The 24470-nt window shown below is 39.5% G+C and overlaps 1 protein-coding gene across 1 annotated transcript in view; it reads left to right on the forward strand.

Annotated features, from left to right (window-relative positions):
• The window catches only part of SNED1 (sushi, nidogen and EGF like domains 1), a 1598911-nt gene that overhangs the window by 455615 nt on the left and 1118826 nt on the right, over window positions 1-24470 (forward strand). The window contains exon 2 of the mRNA XM_044070335.1: window positions 24099-24386. Within this exon, the coding sequence (XP_043926270.1) occupies window positions 24099-24386 (288 nt within the window). The remainder of the gene's footprint in view (window positions 1-24098; window positions 24387-24470) is intronic.

Here is a 24470-nt window from a genome sequence, read left to right on the forward strand (position 1 = left end):
CAAAAGTTTACAATGTCGAAACTTCAGAACAGCAATTATTTTCCAATGGAAAACAATTGCTGTACCAAAACAAACAAAAAAAAAACCCCACAGTAAAACATTACTTAAAATGGGAGTGCCGAAAAGGCAAACTAGCGAAAGCGGCCAAACAAATTCTTTCCCAGGGAAATAATTTGCTGAAACGCTGCTTCCCTATTTTGGCTTTTCACGCGTTACTGTTTGACAAAGATGCATTCGACAACCTGCGTCTGCGACGGTGTAATAGGGAACCCAGTGTGCACCCCTCATTCAAGGGACTGCTCACAATATTTATGAATATGAGAATGGTTCAAGAATTTAAGTAACTTGGTAAGAACAGTGGTGCTGTCTAGGCAGATGAGATTTTGAGAAAGGTTAAAATGTATAGTGAGATTAAAAGTATCAGATGGCTTGTAGTAGTGTTTCTCATAGTCTGCATAGTACAAATGCAAATGTAGAATCCTTGGATATATTGTGAGTAACAAGTATAACTAAGAAATTAACACTGGAAAAGCATGTGCTTCTTGGTGAGTGTGCCAGTTAACTATGGAGTGTGTGGATATACACTTTTGAGGTTTATTTAGGAGGGAGGAGGTAAAGCAGAAGTGAGACACTGAAGAAAAGGTTTTTAAGTCAGGCTAGGTAAAGGTAATCAGAAATGTTCACTGATGACTGCATGAGGGAAGGTAAACTGTGTACCTTTGTAATCTTGTTGAATATCTGTTCAGGCAAAGAGATTAAAATAGATAGGAGGTTATTAAACACAATGGTTTTGTAAAGAAGCTAGGGATGAGGTACACATAAGCAATGGCAAACCTTTCCTGGTCATTGAAAAATGATTTGAGGTTTGTGGATACCTTGGTGGACTTGTCCAGCTTTTTGGGTAGTGTGGATGATAACTTTTGCAAAATCATCAAGCTTAAGCCCATGATCGGCTTTCATGCTGAGTAAGTTTGCAGGGGATATGAACTCAATAGGCCAATTTTTGGGAATGGTTCTAGTTATGCTTGAGTCCCTGTTGAGGCAGCATATGTAATTTTTGAGTACCATGAGCTTAGTTTTACTAGGATTGAGAATTAGCATGAAGTCCTATAGACAGTATTGTATTTTGTTAATAATATCTTGAAACTTGAAGGTGAGGGTGGTAGGATTGTTGAGGAAACGTGGATACTGGAGTCTGCATACTGGATGAGATGGGCACCGTTACATTGCTGAAATGTGATTAATAAAGCAAAGTGATGAGAAAGAACTGAAATTCTGAGCCTTAAGACATTCCTTGAGGGTTGAGGTACACAGAGGTGCTGACAAGCTGAAATTGCATCACATAATATGATCGCTTCGGTCAAGTCTTGAAGGCAGCTTTTAATCCACCAGGTGGGTTGGTTAAAGAGAAGGTGGGTAAGGGCCTGTCTAGAAGATGCTGGTAACTGACTGTCAAAACATTTGGAAAGACTGAGGAATATGTTTCTGATAGATTCTCAAAGGTTTCTTTTTGACTACAGAGCAAATGTGAATTTCTACAGGGCAATTTCAATGCAGTATCCTTGCTAAAACACATGAAGGGTCAGAAAAGAGGTTGTTTGATGAGTGGGTGACATAATTGATGAGTTTTTTTAACAGTCTCAAAAGAAAACAAAGAAGGGCAGTAAAGTATATGTTGCAAGATGTAATATGAGGGTAGCCTTCCTGGAGTGGAACAATAATACACATTTTCAATCTGAGAGGGCATAGTGTGAGATGGAATATTTGCTGAAGATGAACACAGGGGCAACAGTCAGGCTGGTGAATAATTTACATAAAGCTACCTGTATTTTAGAAAGTGTCATTATATAGCAGATGAAGTAGCTTTGCTTTAAGGAAGTCTCTGTACATAAAAAAATTAGGACTGTCTTAAAAGTGAGAAGGCTGTGGATGGCTAAGCGTGAATATTTGAATGGATTTAGGTATACAGATTTAGAAGAGGTCACAGAATGCAACAGCAATTTCAGTATGGATTCATAAGTTCATAGGCTGAAAGGTTAACGAAGCCTAGCTGCACACTCCAAACACTTTAGATCCTGAATATCATGGCCATCTGTATGGGGGGTCATGTTAGTAGGGAGGTAACCAAGGGATTTGTAAGGGGGATGTTAATTAAGATAATACTGTGCTTATTGATGGCCTGTGATCATAAGGGATGTGAGGCCAGACTGGGAATGTTTACAATTCCTATCCATTTGTCAAGGTTTTATTTGAATTGGGTCAACGATGAACTCTGTTTTACATGGACGGGGAGTCTATTCCATGGCACAGGGATCCTTTGGGACACATATCTGTCTTTCCAGCATTCTGTTTTTTGTCACAAGTGAAGTTCAGATCCCTCAATCTAGTGTTTCTAATGTTGTTTATTTTGCACATGTGCAACAGATCCATCAGGGCTGGGTCTGAGGAAGCCCTACAAGCCAGGCAAAGTTTCCCTCTCAGCAGCCTGTAAGAGACTGAATACAGAGACAGAGCTTTTATGCAATCTGTGCTGCAAGTGTCTGGTTATATACATGCCAAAAGGAGCACTGATATCAAACCAATGATAGGTTTGATATGGGCCATGTAGAGTGGTACTATAACTTCCTTGGGTGAAACAGAGATTGGATTAGGTTGACATGAACATCCTTGGCTGAGTTTATGGGTGATTCCTGCCCATAATTGCTTAGGATTATGTTAGTGTAAACTGTGGTGTGTATTGAAGAACTTTCTTTGGTGCTGCTTAAGAAGCATTTTACATTATTTCTGAGTGATCACATTAAGTCATAAATTGCTTAGTCTTGGGTGAGGTATGGTATTTTTTATTCAGTTTTTATGTGGAGAAGGGGCATCTAATCTAAGTTGTGAAGTACTGACAACAAGACAAGAGTTTACATTTTTCTTTGAAATTACAATTAAGCCTATGCAGTATAAATCACAATATTATACCAGGAGTGAGTTAAGAGAGAAGGTTTATACCTTTTCACTTTGTGGGTAACGAAATAGTGATGGTAGAAGTATAGTTTTTGTCTTACTGCAGTGGAAACTAGAAAAATGATCACCAAATACATGAGCAATTGTAGAGGAAGCCATAGTATTGTTAGAGATGGCTGTAACAAGCTTGTCCAGTGTGTTTTTGATGTAGTAGCTTTATCAGTTTAAGTAGGATTATTTACTATGTGAGCCAGATAGCATCATAGTCATAAGTTTACAGCAACCAGGGGACTGGCTCAGTTAGTGCTGATGTCAGCAAGGATTGGCATCTGTCTTTTGAATTAACTTATTTGTCATCAGGTGTGTAAATGAAAACATATGAGGATATGTCCACTACTAATTATAAGTATCCTAAGGTTGTTATATGAAAATCGAATCCAAAATATGAATAGAATGGAGCTGCTTGGGCTACAAGGTACATAGAATGTCACTTTTACATAAGATGACAGATCCCTTTTCTACTCTATGTATTTTGTCAGTGTGGAAGATACTGCAACCAAGAGGTAAGATTTTGGAATCTGCAATGTATGGTCATAGCCTATTTTCATTAACAGCAGAATGTTAACTGTTTAGAGAGCTAGCTCTATATGCTATTGAGAGGGGTCATTCTGTTGAATACTCACCAAACACTGAAGTAGGCTAATTTTAGACATTTAAGAGGGCTCAACACTGTACTAACCCTGACTAAATCTTCTCATATTCACTTATCCCACCTCATCCCTTATTATCTCCCTTTTATGTATCCATAAACTTCATTATTGCATTTATCTTACTAGTATATATCTACATCATACCTCAGTCTCTTACAAAATGACCATCTTAATTCTACTCTGTACCTTACAAAATGACCATGATAACACCAACCTGTACTATTGAATAAAAAAAAACAAAAAAACAAACCTTTTTTGTAATACTGCTATCTCTATTATCTGTATAACTCCTGTTTTTAACTATGTAAAGAAACTCTGTATTATTCTTGGAGCTTTTCTCCCCGGGCCTCTACTGAAAATGGACATGTCTCCAGCTAGACTAGCCCGGTCAACAAATGTAAAATAAATAAATAAATAAAATAAATAAATATAGCTGTTTAACCTGAGCATGACTCCAGTGACCTGAATTCAGTAAGAACTAAAGAAGTCAGCTCCGGCTATGGAATGAGAGGCCACTGGTTTGCTGACCCATCCTGGAGTGGATGCCATGGCTCAAGGAAATATTTATATTCCTGATTCCTAAGATATGGGGAATCAGTGTTGTTACATATAAGAAGTAGCCTGATTTTTACCAGGAACATAGTAGACAATGCCCTCTAAGCCCATAAAAATTATTGTACCAACAAGTTTGTTGTCATTTTATAAAATATTTTCTTGATGAAATTTTGGAATTTTCCCAAGCCAAGCGTGGTGGCCCACTGTTTATGCCACCTCTACAAGTCATTAATTGCTTAATAGACTGGCTACTAGTAAAGAAAGAAGCAGTTAAGATACTAAATCAGCAAATTACCAGAGATAACTGGCTAATGATCACCTGTTGTGGTTTAAGTAAGAGGATAAATAAACATAAAGCTATAGTTAGTTTTCTAGCAGTACTTGCTTTTTTCTACAAGTTTGGCTTTCAAAGAACAACAAATGCTCTGAAAGACTTTTCAACAGGGTAGATTTTTAGACTCAGGCAGTGTTTTCCTTTAAGACCTTATAGTTATCAGTAGTTTGGTCTGTCCACTGGATGAGCTTTCTCCTAATGAAGCATCTTGGAAATCTACAATCCCCAATTGCTGTATATCATCATGATGAGAACTTCATAAATGTAGGCTTACCATCCTGTCTACTATATTAAGCATCTTGATACTGATGAATCCCACCCTGATTCTGTGACAAAATACATAATTACATACATACATATGTAAGTGCATAAATAAAAGACAATTGTTGATCAGATTCACATAATTATCAAATCATAGCATAGTGAACAGTTTTAAAACTGCTTACAAGAATATTCTGTGACTATGACTAACCCTGTTTATACTTGTCAGGCTATTGTACCAGCCACAAAATGAAGGTCTCAAGAATTCAGTAACTCATTTACATTGTTTCTGTATAAAGGTCACACACACACACACACACACACACACACACACACACACACACACACACACACACACACACACACACACACATTAGCTACAGTTAAGAATTTGAATCAATAAATCCTGGAATTTACCTTTTAAATGGTTTTAAAGATCTTCATATCACAGAAAGCACCTGTAGTTCATCAAATGAATTTGGCCTACCCTGCTTGGAAACTACCTGCACCCAAGACCCAATTGAAGACTGCCTCTCTCTATTTTTTGGGGGGTGTAATTTTGAAAGTTAGGACAGACTCCTTACACAAGCTCACTGGCCTACCCTGCTTGGAAACTACCTGCACCCAAGACCCAATTGAAGACTGCCTCTCTCTATTTTTTGGGTGTAATTTTGAAAGTTAGGACAGAAGCCTTACACAAGCTCACTGGCCTACCCTGCTTGGAAACTACCTGCACCCAAGACCCAATTGAAGATTGCCTCTCTGTATTTTTGGGGTGTAATTTTAAAAGTATGTCCTGTTTTTATTTTATATCTTACCAGTACTGTTTTTTATTCTCTTTTTTCCCTTGGTTGCTGCCTCCTGAACATCACCAGGCCGCTCCTTAGTCCTCCATCTTCTGGCTACTCTTGTTTTTTAACCTTCCCTGCCTTCTACAAGAAACTCTTACTCTTAAGACCCCTATCTTCTAGGCTCCCATCTCTATCTATTTCTCTCTAGCCTGCCCTCCTGCACTACTCTATCCTTCTAACCTTTGTTAGCTTTCCTTGCTGTTATTTCTCCTTCCAGTCTATCCTGTTTCAGTCTATCTTCCCTGTGCCTGTTTCATTACTCATTTCCAGTCACTCCTGGCTCCTCTTACATTTAACTTATCAGCTTCACTGATTGTCTTTCTTGGGGTTTCTGAAGCTCCTGCTGGTGTAGCCCCATTCCGTTGGCCCTCGCTACGCTCGGGCTCACTTCGCTCCCTTACCTTACCCCCATTCCCACCCACCCCCACTTCAATTACATTTATACTATCCACACCCTCCCCTTCCTGCCCATATCAATCACTCACCCTCCACTTCCTGCCTACCACTAATCCCCCCTTCCTGTCCTTTTTAACCACTCATACTTCACCTCCTGCCTGATATTTCCCTACTCTTACACCATCACTACTTACTTTACTTTGTCCTCTCCCAAACCAGTTTATACTCTCATAGTCCCTCCTACACTCACCACATAAATAAACATGCTACTTCTATACCTAACATTACCAGTCCTAACTCTGCTTGCAAATCTAACCTCTTATCATACAAATCTTTCCCAGCCTTTCCTATACTCTCCTACCACATGTAGTCTCAAACCTTCCCCTCCATCTCACCCCATCTTAATCTCCCCACCTCTCTTCAACTTCAGATTTTACTACTATCATAAACTTATTATACTTGAGACTACCCTCTCTCCTATAAACCCAATCCAAAACTTTACCATTACTTTTTCCTCACTAACACACTCTACCTCACTTACCAGCAACATACTTCTCGCTGGTGATATACACCCAAATCTAGGCCCCCTCCCCTCTCCAAAACCTTACACCCACCTTCAGCTCCTCCACCCCCCCCCATCATCCCACCTCTCACTTCCTCCTTATCCTCCGTCATATCAAACCTCACAACACAAACACCTCTCTATCTATGCCCTAAATATACAAAGCCTCACTAACAAAATCACTGAGCTACATGCCTGGATTGCCCAAACCACCCCTCACATCTTGGCCTTATCCAAAACATGGTTAAAACCCCAGATAACAAACAATGAAATACTGTCACCAGGCTATAATACCTACCACTGTGATAGAATTACTAAAAAGGGTGGTGATGTTGGTATCCTCCATTCTGATAGCCTAAAGCTGTCCACTATCACCACACCTACTCCTGATTTCCACCCAGCTGAACTTATCATCCTTAATTGCCATCTTAACCCCCATAAGAAATTTGTCATTGCCTCCATATATATTCCCCCTGGTAATAATATTCCAATCCTAGAATCTACCCTATCTTGGTTCTCTCACAACATACCCTATGAAACCCTCATCCTAGGTGATGTTAACATCGACTGGACCAATATTTCTACTGATTCTCCACAGCTCAGTATCAACCTTCAGGGATTCCACCAACTGAAAACATCCCCCACCTGCCTGCACAATACCATTTCTTCCAGTTCTACCATCGACTGGATTCTCACTAACTCACCTAACTTTTACCACTCTTTGAGTGACCATCTTCCTACTACCATCCTACGACATTCTACCCAAGCAGCAAAACCTTATTCTTATAGAGACTGTTATAAACTTAATAACTTCAATACCACCCAATTCAACTTTATCCTCTCTAGTATTGACTGGTCCATCCTCAAACTAATTCCTTTGAAAGAAGCTGTACACAAATTTAAAAACATACTCCTTGATATCCTAAACTCCCTAGCCCTACCAGACATATTCAAATAAAATCTAATTTTGCTCCCTGGCTTTCAAGAGAAACTAAATCTCTCATACATAAATGTGACAATACTCGGAAAGCCTGGACTAAGACTAAACAACCTTCCCTGTTTCACAAGTACAAAGAACGTTGGAACCTTGTCAAAAAACATGTCTGTAAGGACAAAAAAATCATACTATAACTCTCCCCAGCATAACTGCAATATCAATCCACATAAATTCTGGTCCACCTTAAAGAAAATTCTCAATCCCGGGTGCCCTTCTAATCCCTCCCCTTTCCCAAGCAATACTTCTCTAGAAACTACTACCCTTCTCAACAGACACTTCATCGACACTGTCCAGAAACTTATACCCTCAAATTCCAACACAAATTCCACCTCTATCCCTCCCAAGCCACAAAACATAACCTTTTCTCCTTCAAATCAGTTCCAACTTCTTACATTAAAATCATTCCTTCTGAAGCTTAAACCTTGCTCTCCCTCCCCAGACAATCTCTCACCCACTTTTCTCATATTAGCTGCGGAATCCATAGCCTATCCAGTATCCCTTTTAATCAATAGGTCTATGCAGGAAGCAACAGTGCCAGAGATTTGTAAGTCCTTCTTCACTATCCCCTTGCATAAAGGGGAGAAATCAATGGACCCATCAAATTTTAGTCCAATGCCATCCTCTCTCCTCACTCCAAAATTCTGGAAAATGTATACACTCACAACTCCTAAACTATCTACTCCAAAAGAACCTCCTCACTCCCACTCAACATGGCTTCCGCCCTAACCACAGCACCTCTACAGCCCTCCTGTCTTTTACACATACAATAGCTGAGGCCCATGATAATAACCTACTAGTATCCAGCCTTTTCCTCGACCTCTGTAAAGCCTTCGACTTTGTCTGTCATCCTATACTTCTAACTAAACTTTCCAACCTCAATCTGTCTCCTTCCACCATAGCCTTCTTCTCTAGTTATCTGTCTCATAGACAGCAATCTGTTTGATAGCTCTCCTTCTGCTCACCCAACCTCCCAGTGACAGCCGGGGTACCTCAAGGCTCCATTTTAAGTTCCCTTTCTGTTCAATATCTTTACAAATGAACTTCATACCTCCTGCAAACAATCTGCTTTAATCCAGTACACTGACGACTCGACTCTTATCTGCACTTTGAACAATATCTCTGACCTTCACACTCTTACCTAGGACACTTTTCTATCTCTTGAAAAATGGCTGGCTGATAATTTACTCATCCTGAACCCTAAAAATAACAAACTCCTACTATTCCTCCCACATTCTGTCTCTCACCTAAAATCTACCTTTCTCATCTTATCCTCCAATAACACCACCATACAACCTGCTTCCCACACAAAGCTTCTAGGTGCCATCATTGATGATGAACTTAAATTTAACCTACACATCCTTCAAAGAAAAAAAAACTCACCAAAAACTGGGTATGCTCTACCGAAACCATAGATTCTTGACCTCTAATGCTAGACTGTCCCTGGCACAGGCTTTTCTTCTCCCCTTCCACCTCTATGCCACCCCAATACTAACTAATATTCAGTCTACTACCCTGGCCAAACTCCAACAAACCTACCACAAAATAACAAGATTCATCACAAACTCCCCACATAACTCACACCACTACCTCACACTTAACTCACTACAATGGCCAGAACACCCTCAACAATTCCTTCTATCTCAGTTACAAATTATTCACTCTATACTTTATAAAGTATCCTCCTGCCCTGTTCTTTCCTCCTTAGTATCCATCTACACTCCAACTCCCACACTTCATACTTCAGACCAACAACTCCTTGACATCTACCTACCCAAAACAACTATCTGTAAACTACTATATAAATCCACTTTATCCCAAGCCTGGAATAAGCTTTCATCCCACTTACGCTCCATTACACTCCCTATACAATTTAAGAAAGAACTCAGACTACATTTTATAAGGACCAAAACTTGTACTTGTCATGACCCTACCTAACTCCAGTACTATTCTTTGTTCTACAGTCTCATACAACTTCTCAGCATATTTTTCCCAACATATTTTACACTAGCATCATATTATACCGCCAGATATATATTCCACCCCATTCATGGACTCTCATCTCTCACACCTCATAATTTGTACTATTTTTATAATACTACTACTTAATATGCACCTTATCACACAAAAATATGAAAAAAATATATATTGAAGTATAGTACTTTGTGTTACTGATCTTACCCTATTATGCCCCTGAACTTATCACAGTGAATTGCTTTGAATAGTACTGCTAAAAGAAATTGTTTACAAGGTTGTAAACTAAATTATGTATACTTTAATTGTCTGTAACTGGAGCTTTCTCCTTAGGTCTCCACTGAAAAAGGGTCCCTGGCCCAGCTGGACAAACCCAGTTAACAAATGTTGATAAGTAAATAAATAAAATAAATAAAAATAATATATTCTTCAGTAAACTAGTATCACACTTATCTACTCTTTTTTCTGAAATGGTGCCTTGCACCAGTGTATACTGGACTTCCAGTCTGAACATAGCATCTCCATAGTGACCTATAATTAAAGCAGAAAATGCACATACATTACATACAAACACACACACACATATACAGAACATGCAGAGAAAAAGGAAGCCTCCCCCCCCCCAAAAAAAACTTGTAATACATTTTAACCCGAAGAATCACAGAGTTTTTGTTACGACTTAGACTAGCATAGTTTCTCTGGGAAACTAATCTCACACAGATCTGTTGTCTGCTTTTGAGCCCATTCAATCAAGGCTCTCCTACTGATATAATAGTTTTATATTTCAAAAAGGCCTTCCGTAGCCTCCCATATGAAATATTTGTATCTTCACTCATCAAAGACCGATTAATGGCTGGTTGGAACATACTCAACAGTGGGTTATGTTAATGTGCACTGCTTTTCCTTTTGCAGATTTTTTTTCACATAATTACATTACAGATCTGCCTTTATACCATCTGAAAACAGCTTCAAATATCAAAGAGCTTATTACCCAGATAACTATCAATTTTGTGTTTCAATGCATTTGATGAGTGTGTGAAATTAATGTAAAAAGGCAGCTCATTCTGGACATAAATCACTCTTGCGTCTATCCAACTTTTTCTCCTTTTGGAATTAATGCACAGAACTGCTACACTTAGGCCAAACCATCTTGTGCTGGATGTGCCAAATGGTGTTCTGCAGGAGTTTATACTGGTCCCTGTAGTGTTTTGAGAAATTATTTCAGATCTTATAGCATCAGTGGGGATTTAGACAGAAAAATATGTTATATAGGTTTCTGTAATGCTAGTACAGTGACTACAGGAATAATTCTATCAAAGTAACAGACTTAAATTATTTTGGAATCTGGCCCGAGATGTTATATTATACTTACTCAGATACAGTATTAATATGAAGCCTATTTTATCCATGGGCAATTTCAATAAAAATAGACATCAAAACTGAATATTACTGAGTGTAAAGCGCCCATGCACTACCCATTACTTAATAAAGCCTGCTCTGGGGTCATGCAACCTCTGGACAAATAAGGTCCTTTCAACAAAATGGTGAGTTAAAGAGGTGGACTTTTGATAACTGCACAGCTACCACGTAGTCTCTAAATATCACACAGTTTTGTAAGAGGAAACAATTTTGTAAGAGAAATCGCATTATTACTTACACTTTGGGGTGGCAGTTTCTGTAAAGCACCAATGGAGATTGGCATTTGGGTTTTAATGCAATAAATACATTGAATTTTTGGCACTCTTTAACTTTATGGAAATTCCATAATGAAGTCTTAAAAAAATTATACTCACAAAAAGCAAGCAACATAAAACTCTGACTACTCCTCATATATAGGTTGTACACAGCCACTGAAATTAAAGAGACAGATTTTAGTCTGCATTCTTTAAAGTGTTAAAATAAGAACTAAGCAAATGCAAATACATTTCATAAGAAAACAAACAGAGAATGCTGTCTAACAGGATAGTTTGTCAAACTTAAACCTATATTCTTTTCATCATTTATGAATTTGGGCTGATATATATTTAATCGGGTCTATATTACATAGTCGAAGTTCCGTAACTTCGACTGACATATGTTCAAACACATATGTCTGAAGTTACGGAACTTTGACTAGCAATAAAAAAATAAAAAATAAACAGAAAATAAAATAAAAGGGTATATGCAGGGGGGCAAGCCCTCCTGCACCCCCCGCTCTTTAAATATACCAACTCTGAGGTCACACTACAGTACAGAACCCTTTACTGCACTGTAGCACGACCTCGGAGTTGATATATTTAAAGAGCAGGGGGTGTGGGGGGTGCAGGCGGGCTTGCCCCCCTGCATATACCCTTTTATTTTCTTTTTCCTGTTGTTTTTATTTTTTTATAGCTAGTCAAAGTTCCGTAACTTCGGACATATGTGTTCGAACATATGTCAGTCGAAGTTACGGAACTTCGACTGTGTAATATAGACACTATTTAATCTAGTATGTATGTAAAAATTTAATGCCCTTTTAAAATATTATGCATAGAATAATATGAAGTACACCCTAATATGAAGTCACATGTCAAGTATTTATTTATTTATTATTTTATTTTACATTTGTTAACCGGGCTAGTCTGGCTGGATACATTGTCCATTTTCAGCAGAGGCCCGAGGAGAAAAGCTCCATTAACAGACTAGTAAATTACAATAAAAAGAACAATAATCAAAATCACACTCAACACAGAACCAGTCATACATACAAGCAAATAAAGGACAAAGTTGTTATTGGTGTAGTGAAAAGCAGAAGTATTATAACAAGAAAAAAACAAAGGAGAGGCAACATTATTTAGTAGTAATTGAATATAATACGACTGACTTGTAAGGGAGAAGAATTGAAATAGGCTGGCAGATAGAGAGTCAAATGAACTGTACACTATTTACAATTTGGGATAGAACAGCTTTTGCCAGAGCACTAGTATAGGAGCGAGATAAAAATAGAGTAGATTTGCATAAAGTTTGAAAAAGAAGAGATGACAAATTAGTAGATATAGCATCTAGTAGGAGCAAAAAGTGAAAGAGAGTATTGCAGGTGGGTTAGGATAGGAAACCATCAAAGGTTGAGAACAACCAGTATGAGTGAGAAAAAGGGGGAATTAGAAATAGGGGAATATATTGCTGAGCTCAGTCAGGATTAGAGCATGGGCATAGCCAGTGGGTTTGTAAGTGGTTTCTTATTTGTTTTTTGAAAAGGTGAGATGAGCCTAGGGTGGTCAGGTGTATGGGAAGTTTGTTCCAATATGATCCTACAGTGTTGGCAAATAAGGAGTCACCTGCTTTATTGTGGGATTTGAGAGTAGTTACTAGAAGCTTATTGGCTGAGCGAAGGGAAGTGAGATTTTTATAAGGGGTGATGAGGTTGTTAAGTATGGGTGTGTTGGATGGGTAATGTAGAATTTTATAAGTGATGACTAATTGTTGTAGAAGTATTATGTTCTGAAGTTCTAGCCAATTGAGTTTTTAGATTGAGACAGTGATGAGTACGGAAAGGGGAACCTGTGGCAAACCTGGCAATACTATGGTATGCTGTGTTAAGTTTTGAAGGTTAGCTCTTGAAAGGTTGATAAAAGATGGAGAGGCATACAATAGTGTGGAGATGAGGTGAGTTTGGGCGAGACACTGGGTAGTGGCAGTAAGAAAAGGCTTTAGTCTGTAGAGGGCACCTATTTTTTTATTAACAGTCTTGATGGTAAGATCAATGTGGTAGTCAAAGCTTAGCTGATTGTCTATAGTAACGCCTAGTAGTTTAGTGGAACAGTCAGGTTTGATGATAGTGCCATTACAGGACATAATGGAAAATGAGATTGGGGCAGATTTAAGGGTGGGGTGAAGAGTAGTAATTTAGTTTTTTTGGGATTAAGGAGGAGACAGATGTGTTGGAACCATTTTTCTGCTGCTGTAAAGATTTTTTGGGTGGAGGAGTTGAGTTCTTCTGGAGATACAGCAGAGCAGATGAGAGTGGAATCATCAGCATACTGTATACAAGTGGTTGTAGGAAGTGAAGTTGGTAGGTTATTAATAAAAATGGAGAAAAGGAGGGGGCCTAAGATGGAACCTTGTGGGACACCAATAGTGATAGGGAGCTGAGAGGATAGATGGCTGTCCCAGAGGACTGCTTGTTTTCTATCTTTCAAGTAGGAGTCAAACCATTGTAGTACAGATGGATCAAGTGAGAGGGATTTTAAAGTATCTAGGAGAAGTTGATGGTTCACCATGTCGAAAGCTTTTGAGAGGTCAAGGAATAATGCAGAGGAGTAGAGGTTGTTATTGCGATTTTTGTTGATTACATCTGTGAAGGAGAGGAGGGCAGTGGAAGTACTGTGGTGGGGCCTAAAACCATGTTGTGAGTCTGAGTAGGTTATTTTGCAAGAGATGATACAGGAGCTGATGGTGAATGCACCGTTCCATAATTTTAGATAGTGGGGATAGAAGGGCTATTGGTCGGTAATTAGAAAGTTCGTTGGAGTTACCTCCTTTATGGAGGAATGATATGGGATATTTTCCAGCAGGATGGGATGGTAGATTCAGTTATAGTTCTGTTAATTAATATTGAGATAGGGTAAGCTAGTTCAGCTGCTGCTAGTTGTAGATATTCAGCTGGAAGTTTGTCAGCTGAAGGGGTGCAAGGTTTAAGTTTAGGCAATAACTTATGTATATAGGTTGTGGAGACTGTATTAAATTTTAGTGTGGGGGTGCTGTTTTGCGGAGAGGTTATTTGAAGGAAGGGAGTCATGGTGTTTGCAAGAGGAGACTGTTTCAGAGAAGAAGTTGTTGAAGGTATTGGCTATTATATTGGGTTGGGTTTGGGCTAGGCTAGTAGGTGTAGGAGTTTTGGTGTTCCCTGGGTGGAGCAGTTTATTGATTCCTGACCAGAAGTGTTTGGGGTTTTGATTTTGGTTTTGTTGGTACTTCAGGTAGTAATTCTTTTTATCCAGATTGGTGAGTTTCTTAGTTGTATTTCTCAGGTTTTGAAAGTTTGATGGTCAGATGGGTTTTCGTGGATCTCCATTTTGTCCAAGATTTGTTTCTAGCTAGCATAGTTTGTTTGGTATTTTTGAAAGCCAGGGGCTGCTTTTGAGCCTATTCTAATTAGTCGGGATGGTGCATGATGCTGGAGAATTTGTAGGAAAGTATTGTTGAAGTGGGTAACTGCTTCATCAATTGGGAGGTGTTTTAGAGCTGCCCAGTTATATTCTTTGAGTTCATAACGGAAAGCTGACAGGTTAAAATTTGTTTTGTTGTATACAGTACGATAAGAAGCCTGTTTGGGATTGTTGATTTTTTGTTTAGTAATGTAGGTGAGGAGGTGATCACTGATATTGTCAGGAGTATTCCAGTTTTATAAGAGAGGGATTGTTGTTGACCAGTATCCAATCCAGGATGGCTTGTTTATTGGTAGATTTGTGTATTCTAGTAGGGGATGTTATGGTTTGTTGAAAGTTAAAAAGGTTAAGGTGATAGGTGGGTTTAGGAGAGGTACAGGAGTACCAATCCATATTAAAGTCTCCTAAGATTATGGCTTCTTGAGGAAAGCTACAGGAGACCCAGCTAAGAATATTTTCTAGTGTATTTAAGTTATTGCCTGGTGGGATGTAGGAGCATATTATATAAATGGCTTTGTTTTTATTCACTTGAAGTTTGGTACAGAGTATTTCAGCATTGCCTGGGAGGGGGTAGGGAGTCAATTAAGGCTACCTGCAGTTGGGATTATATAGAAAGGCCACTCCCCACCCTTTTGTTAAGCGATCTTGTCTTAAGGTGCTATAGCCTGGGGGAGTGATTTCGTTGTCTTTGGTAGTTGGTTTAAGCCAAGTTTCAGTGAGGCAAAGAATATCAAAGGCATAGAAGTCAATTAAAGCATGGAGTTGTGTGATTTTATTATTGATGCTACGAATATTTAGGTGAGTTATAGAGAGGAGTCATTAGAGAAAGGAGAGGTAAGGTTGTTGGCAATGTGATTTGCAGGGGTGTGGGTGGGAGGATTATTGGGGCCAGGGTTGGGGTGGATGTCCCCATGTAACAGTAGAAGTGTTTGTGGAATATGAAATATCTTTGAGTTTTTGTATGGTATAAGATAAAGCCGTCTTGTGGTTAGAAATCTGATATGGTGTAATTTGTGGTAGAGAGGGGGAAGGTAGGGGCAGGATGATAGGATATTAATATGTGTTTGTTCAGATAGAGGAGGTACAGAGGTAGTGTGTTTGAAAGTAATTATAATATACATAAATTCTCTCAGAAGGAACGACTTTATTTTGCATTTCCTGTGCATGTGCTTTGGGCCAGGTACTCATAATCCATCTGCAGCATGGTTCACCTAAGCCCCCTGCCTCCTTAGTCCACTAACTTCATTTAACCAGTTATTTGAGGTACCATTTTTTTCTGAAAGAATAGGAGGTTAAAGAGGATTGGATCTTTCTTGGCTCAAAAAAAAAAAAAAACCATGAGCCAAACTCCCCTCCAACCATAATGCCAAATATCCTGCAAGAGGTGGCTACATACACAAGCTACCACTGCTGATACTTGGGTTAGCCTTGCTCTTTTGGTTAGGCTATACATATTGCTTGCTGGTGTCACTATTTGTAGGCTGAGTGACAGTGAGGCATGGTCAATGGAAATGCACCTAGCCCAGGCTCCAGTACTTGCCCCTCCCAGACCATCCTACATACATCACACAGCAACTGTTCCATGCCTCAGTCTTCACAGCACTACAACAAATGGTCCACCCAGCCTATCATTAAAGTCACCCAAATCTATTCCCCCTAAAAAAGCAAGCAGACAGAGTCACAGAATTTCTTTCTCTCCTAACATTACCTCCAGCAGGTGTCTGAGCCACGCACAAATTGAATTTTGGTCAACCGTATCACAGTTAGTGCTTTATCACTCTGCTCCAGCAAAGGAGTTTACTGTATCAAGTGATCTGTATTCTTCATGATTTATCACCTATTCCTTCTTTTAAGAAAGATTTAAACAATGATATTGGGAGGCATAACTTATGTTTTCATCTTTTGTGAATTCTGATGAGGTTATATTGGACCTTGGTACCTGAATTTATATTTTAACTTTGACTTCATTAAATATTACTGCTGTTTTCCTTAAAGTGGTGTCACAAATAAGCTGTTTTGCAAATTTGTTTCGGCAGTGTTATAAACTTATCCAGAGTCTGTGTCTGTCTGTGAGATTGTGAATCTAGCTTGTTATGTTGTACTGTTGACAGTTTTTGTCACCCAGCGGGGTTACATTTTTACTTCTATAAATAATTAACTCTGTCATGAAAATGACATTAAAAAGATATTTTGACTGCTGAATAATAACAATCATGTCATACATGTAACACAAACATTATTTCAAGTATCTTTAAGACTTATGCTCTAATGAAGTCTACAGTAACACAAGGTTTACTAAGTATCACATATTCAGCAATAACAACTTATTGAATCAGCACAGCTAATAAAAAGCCCACATTGTGATCCATAGTCTTTGTCATTATTTTTCTTGAACCAAAGGATATGATAATTAAATAACAAAAGTATGATTTTTCCACCTTATTTAAGATATCTTCACCTAGGAGCACTTAGATTTATTAAACCATACGGTACTGATGTGCAGTGTGGTAAGAAATATATTAATTTAAACTCTTCTTTTTGATTTCTGTAATTCCTACAGCCAGTTATGTTATGTTAAAGAAGTCTGAGTTTGTGTGTGCATTTAAGGATGTTGTGTGTGTGTGTGTGTGTGTGTGTGTGTGTGTGTGTGTGTGTGTGTGTGTGTGTGTGTGTGTGTGTGCGTGCGTGCACACTGGGCTAAATCCAGCACAAGCCAACTTAAGCAGCTGCCTAGGGCCAGGTGCTGGCTGGGGGTCCAGTAAACATTACAAAAAATATCTGTTTCATTCTTAACTTGTTCTTGATTTATTGGCTCGACGACTGCTCTGTTTTACTGCTCGACTCATATGAATAAAGCTCTTGTTGGTATAATGGTTAAAGTGTTTTCCTGAGTGACACAAGGTACAGAGTTTGACTTTCACCCTTGAAGGGAAATTAGCTAGGTATAAAATGGCCTGCAAGATTTGCTAGCCTAGCACTTACTCATTTTACATGGCTTGAATAAAAAGCTACTTCCTGAAGATTTCAAAGTGTGATATTCATGCATTTGTTTAAGCATAGGTATTGCATGTATGTACATAGGCTCTCTCCCTCCCGCGGTATTGGCTCTATGAATATTCCAACTCCCATGGTATAATAAGTGCAGGCATTGTATGTCCGTAGCCTCTCTGAATCTTATTCCTCCCATGGTATAAGTGCAGGTATTGTATGTGCATAGTTTCTCTGAATCTTATTCCTCCCATGGTGTAAGTGCAGGTATTGTATGTGCATAGCCTCTCTGAATCTTATTCTTCCCATGGTATAAGTGCAGGTATTATATGTGCATAGCCTCTCTGAATCCTATTCCTCCCTTAGTATAAGTGCAGGTACTGATGTGCATAGCCTCTCTAAATCTTATTCCTCCAATGGTATAAGTTCCGGTACTGTATATCCATAGGCTCCCTTTCTTCTGTGGTATTAACTCTCTGAATCATCCTCCTCCTCCCGTGGTATTTACTTATTTAGTGAAGTATTTCATTTTGGAAGACAGGAATGGAAATGGAACTGTTACAAGATGTGGAAGAGAGAGCAATGCAGAGGAATGCATGTGTGTGTGTGTGTGTGTGTGTGTGTGTGTGTGTGTGTGTGTGTGTGTGTGTGTGTGTGTGTGTGTGTGTGTGTGTGTGTGTGTGTGTGAATTGTTCAGTTCAGGTCAATACAGAGAGATCACTAAGGACTAATGCCATTTGACAGTTGAACTGATAGACCACACACCGCATTCCGGTAAGTCGCTAGGGATCAACAGTAGTTTTGTTTGTATTAAGAAAGTGATGTATCATTCTGGTTACACATGGAAGGTCATGTTTCATATTAGAGCATTTTCTGGTTAATAAACTACCTCAGAGTCGTCTGTCACTTAAGGCTCTGAGCTGTTATTGAACTGCTCCCTCTAATCAGAATTGCAGGGTTTGAATTTTTAAACCTCCATTTGCCTGCTCTGTGTCTTTTAATTAGTTACTCATAGAAGTAACCCTGAAAAGTGAAACTTTGTCCAGTAGGTTTACCTATTTCGATAAATAAAAGAAAATAATATTTAAAATATGTTCATTTTTGAGCCTTTGTCCCCCTTTACTTTTGGCTTTATTCAAAATTCTTGACCAAAGAAGTTAAGAAGCATTTTGATTTGTTTCTTGTAACATTTGTGACTTTCTGGCAAATTGTTGTGGACTATAGTCACTAAAGTTTCACACTTTATATTCTTCAGAAAATGCTTGCTAATGCAAAACTTGTTACACCTTGTTATTCTAGCAACTTTCTAAGTACATAAGACAAATATTTAAAATCTATTCCTGATTTTTGGGTGTTTCATTCTGGAGCTGAGAGATTGGGGGCATGGGTGGTACAGTAGGTTTCACTGTATGGTTCTCACAGCAATGAGAGGAAGTACACATCTTGGTCATTACCTATGTATTTGTTATTCATTTAATCACAAGCAAACATCTGACTGTTTGCAATCATATATGAAGCAGTAATTAGTTTTGTGTGTGTGTGTTGTGTGTGTGTGGGGGGGGGTGTAAGGGAAAGAATCAAGAACATCATCAAAATAAACTGGACTTCATGAAATCTGCAAGGTTGATACTATGAAATAGAGTTTTAATCAAACTTGTTTTTGTAGGCATACTGTTGTGAAATACATTGTGTTGGTCCACAACAGTTTGTTTGGTTCTTAGTGCAGATGAGGAAAGCTATGAACTGTTAATGAGCTGCTTCCTGTAGTGCAGTGTTTGATTCCCTTAGCCTTTGTAGGTCTACTGTGTGACTCTGACCGTGACTTCACCAGGAAGTGCTTCTGGGCTGCCCCTGAAAAGGGACAAGTGTGAACAGTGGGCTGTACCAAGCTGTTAGCAAATCTTGCACATCTGGCTTTTGAATTACTGTACCCTTCACTTAATTAAGCCATTAATTTGTGCTTCACTGTATGCAATTTGACTACAAAACCCTCAAAACCCTGCCCATATATTGTAGTGTAATTGGTTGTCAGATGCACTTTCAATAAATATGAGTTCAAGAAAAGTTTACTGTTGCTCATGCTGTCTGTTTTCAATGTGAGTGTTTTTGGTTTGTTTCTTTGTTTGTTTTTTGTTGCTTATCAAAAAGTTGTTAGTATTTTTTGCAATAGAATCTTTAATTAAATTTGTAAATTAAAATCCAAATCTCTGTGATCATTGTAATAATAATAAAGAAGAAAATAATATGCACACTGATGGGTTTGAACAGTGTTTATGGTAATGGAGAGACACAGCCAAGTAATGAGATACTGGGATGGCTGTATTGGGGGGATCCATTCCATTAACCTGCCTAGGACCACATTTGGCCATGATCCAGGTGTGTGTGTGTGTGTGTGTGTGTGTGTGTGTGTGTGTGTGTGTGTGTGTGTGTGTGTGTGTGTGTGAGAGAGACAGAGAGAGACATATCATGGGGTTTGTTATGTCAAAGGAGTCAGTGCATGTGTGTATGTGTTCATGTGTGTGCACATGTGCATATCCATATATGTTCACAGGTTCATTGGTAGGTACTAGGCTATTGGCCCTAGGGCCTATATAAGCCTAGCCAAAAAAGTATCCTGGCTTTCGCCACCCAAGAAAATTATTTTCCTGTGACCCTGTCAAGCAGAGCCACAGAAATGATCCCCAGGGTGAATTTCCTATTTCCCATCCAATCATCAATATTTTTCTTGAAGAGTGCTAATGAGGAGCTCTGTTTGACATAGATAGGTAGTCTGTTCCAGAGTATGGGAAGTCTCTGGGACAGGAATCTATCCCTTCAGCATGTTCTGTTTATTGTGGTGACAAGGTTTAGGTCCTTAGAGCGTGTAGCTCAGACGGCTTGGGATTTCTTTAAGTGGAGTATGTCCAACAGCTCTGGGTTTGACATAGCTTTGTATGTTAGGCAGAGATCGCCTCTGAGTAGGCTATATAAGACAGAGTAAAGCTGGAGTTTTTTGAGATGGTCTGCTTAGGGCTTGTGAGGTATTTATGTGGCCTTTCCAGTTGTTGTAGATGTCTTGTGAGGTACATACCAAAAGGGGCTTTGTACTCTATAATGGGTCTAATTAGTGATAAGTAGAGGGGAACAATGACCTCTTTTTTTCTGGATGAGAAACCTTTTGTGATGAGGTGTGCCATGTAGAAAGATTTCCTGACCACTGTGGTGACGTGATTATCAAAGGAGAGACTACTGTCCACCTGTGTCCCAAGGTCTCTTATCACACTTTCAGTGTTAAGTAGATTACCGCCTATGTGGTAGTTCATGGGTAGAGAGTTTTTACCAAAGGGGATGACAGTGCACTGTTTGGCATTGAGCTTGAGGCCATGGCTTTGACACCAGGCATCTGTCTTAGTGAGGCCCTTTTGTAGGATGTCCACATCATTAGGTGTTTCGATTATGGCTCCTAGTTTGCAATCATCTGCGAACTTAATTAGACAAAGGCATTCTGTGTTAGCCTGTACTTCAGAGAAGTAGATACCAAACAGGAGAGGACCCAGGACTGAACGCTGCGGATTTGGATTCTGCTACTTTCACAGTGTGGGTTCTGTCAGTAAGTTGGTTGGCAACCCATCTTGTGACATAGAGATTTATACCTAGTTTAGTGAGTTTATCTATAATTCCAGAGTGGGGGAGGATGTCGAAAGCCTTGGTGAGATCTAGATAGGCTGTGTGAACCACCTTACCCTCATCTATGGCTTTGGTGACTGCTTCAAAGAAGTCGATCGGGTTTAGGAGACATGATCTGCCTTTTACAAACCCAAACTGTGTGGGGTCCGGAGTTTGGAGATTACCAATGTCTTTATGAGTTCCATGATGATACATTCCATGGCCTTGCAGACCAGGCTCGTCAGGCTAATGGGGCGGTAGTTCCTGGGGTCTGTCATGGCTCCCTCTTTGTGGAGTGGGATAACGGTCGCAGTGTGCCATTCAATGGGCACAAAGCCTGAGGTGAGGCTATGATTGAACATGGTACTTAGGTGGGGTGCCAGTTCATTCTCTTGTTCATGTAGAATGCAGCCTGGGATGTTGTTAGGTCCCATGGATGCTGTGTTCTTGGCTTTGGAGAGTGAGGTTTTTACCTGTGCAGCCATGATTATAGGAACTTTGCATTCTTCTGGTATAGAGATGGGCCCTTTAGGGGGTGAGAGGGGGGTAAAGTTAGCACTGAACCTATCTGCCAGGATGTTGACAATATCAGTTGGTTCTGTATATTTAGTGCCATTGTGCTGTAACTCAGAGAAGATCTGAGTGTTGCCATTGAGATTGTTGACATAGCTATATAATGCTTTGTGGTTGTCTTTAGAATCAGTGGCAATTTTGTTTTCATAACTAGCTTTGGAGGATGTGTGTGGGGGTCTCTATATAATTTAATGTAAATACGTATTTGTCAAATACATATTCAATGAACACTAAAAAGCAAAATTCATTTCAGTGAACCCTGGACATTTTCAAATAGTTAGGAAGCACATGGCCATCAACGCAGCTTTTCCCTTTTCCCCACTGTAGTGTGATCTTGTAGTTGGTATATATAGTTAGGAGGGTACATTGGGGGGTGTGGGGGCAAATCCCCCCAATTGGTTGGGTTTGATTTAGTGCGGTGTCTGTTCTGGAGTGCTGGTGAGAGAGTAGTTCCTAACCCTGGTAAAAATCTGGGGTTCACTGAAATGCGTTTTGCTGATTAGTGTTCGATGAATACTTAACCAACTAATACATATTTCAATTAAGTGATATAGACCTGTGTGTGCGTTTTGTATGTATGTGTATCTGTCTGTGTGTGAATGTGTCTTTAGCTAATATACTGTTAATCTTAACAGTTTTAGCACAGTTATATTTAGGCAGTTATAGCTGACCACATTTAGCAGAATTGTAAATGTATTTATTTTTAGTTATTTGTTTGTTGACCAGTGCAGAACACTAATTATTTTCATGTTCAGCTCAGATGTAAAAAAAGTAAAGTATTATGAATATCCATATAATGTATTTACAAAATTAGCTCAGTGGTAAACAAAAGTGTTTACAGTGCTTTGAAACTGTGTAAAGTAGTGTTTACAAAGAACATATGGTGATAACAGAGAACATAAAGACAGGTGGTGGTAGGGAGGAGAGGATAGAGGGGTGAAGATGGGAGTGATAGGGAGGCAAGGATAGAGGAGTGAAGATGGGTGGTGGTAGGGAGAGGCAAGGATAGAAGGGACGAAGACGTGGGGCGGTGAAAGGAATGATTAGTGACATATACATAGGTGGTGGCAGTAGGGAGGCAAGGATAGAGTGGTGAAGACAGGGGTGGTAGCGAGGTGAGGATAGAGGGGTTGAAGACAGGGGTGGTAGGGAGGTGAGGATAGAGGGGTTGAAGACAGGGGATGGTAGGGAGGTGAGGATGGAGGGAGTAAAGACAGGGTGGTAGGGAGGTGAGGATAGAGGGGGTGAAGATGGGGGGTGGTAGGGAGGTGAGGATAGGGGGGTGAAGATGGGAGTGATAGAGAGGTGAGGATAGAGGGAGTGAAGATGAGGGGTGGTAGGGAGAGGTGAGGATAGAAGGGGCGAAGACGTGGGGTGGTGAAAGGAATGATTAGTGGCATATACATAGGTGGTGGCAGTAGGGAGGTGAGGATAGAGAGGTGAAGACTGGAGATGGTAGGGAGATGAGGACAGAGGGGATGAAGATGGGGGTGGTAGGGAGGCGAGAATAGAGGGGGTGAAGACAGGGTGGTAGGGAGGTGAGGATAGAGGCAGTGAAGATGGAGGGTGGGTAGGGAGATGAGGATAGAGGGGGTGAAGATGGGGTGGTAGGGAGGTGAGGATAGAGGGGTTGAAGACGTGAGTGGTGAAAGTAATGATTAATGGAGGAGGTGTAGTTAAGGGGACACAGGGGTTGGGAGAAGATAAGGAAGGCGACAGAAACTAACAGAAGCTAAGACTAAGAAAGAATATGCCATTTGATTGTTTAGGAATGTATGATATGTAGCAGGTATAGATGATAATGATCTGCTCATAAGTTGCACACTTTATTTTAAACAGTTATGATAACATTTAGTTAAGATTAATATAATATTTTATGTGATGAGATACAATGGTGTTGATAGAGTTAAGGCCATTTCTGCCTAAAAATGTCAACTTCTGCCTAAAATTTTTCATCATGTCATGCCATACAAACATTTTTTTTTCCTCAATATGTGCAATCTCATGCAAAAGAAAATACAGTTTACTAAGATAAAATTACATGTTTTAATTGTATGGCTAGGAATTAGATTTGCAGTAAGTTGTGTATGGCATAGACCGCTTATAACTTATAGGAAAGAAAACAAAAGCTTTACATGACGTGACACTGTGGTAACCTGTTATTTTCCATTTCACAGGTAAACAACAATGGCATTCTCTCATTCCTAAGAGAAGTCTCACAGTTCACACCAGTTGCTTTCCCGATTGCTAATGATCGTCGGGTTGTAGCTGCATTTTGGGCTGATGTTGACAACAGAAGAGCTGGTGAGGTGTACTATCGAGAAAGCAAAGACCCTATCATCCTGCAGAGAGCTACCGAGGATATTCACTCCTACTTCAAAGAGTTCAGCACATTTATTGCCCACTGGGTCTTCATTGCTACATGGTACCGAGTCACCTTCTTTGGTGGAAGCTCCTTTTCACCAGTAAGATATATTTTTATTTCTGTACATTTTTAATGCCAGCCTTTCCTCTGTCTTGTTCACCAGATGTGCAGATAGCATCTCTCT

The sequence above is a fragment of the Protopterus annectens genome, chromosome 4.part1, assembly GCF_019279795.1.
Source record: "Protopterus annectens isolate FY-2018-M chromosome 4.part1, PAN1.0, whole genome shotgun sequence".
In the NCBI taxonomy this organism is placed as follows: domain Eukaryota; kingdom Metazoa; phylum Chordata; order Ceratodontiformes; family Protopteridae; genus Protopterus; species Protopterus annectens.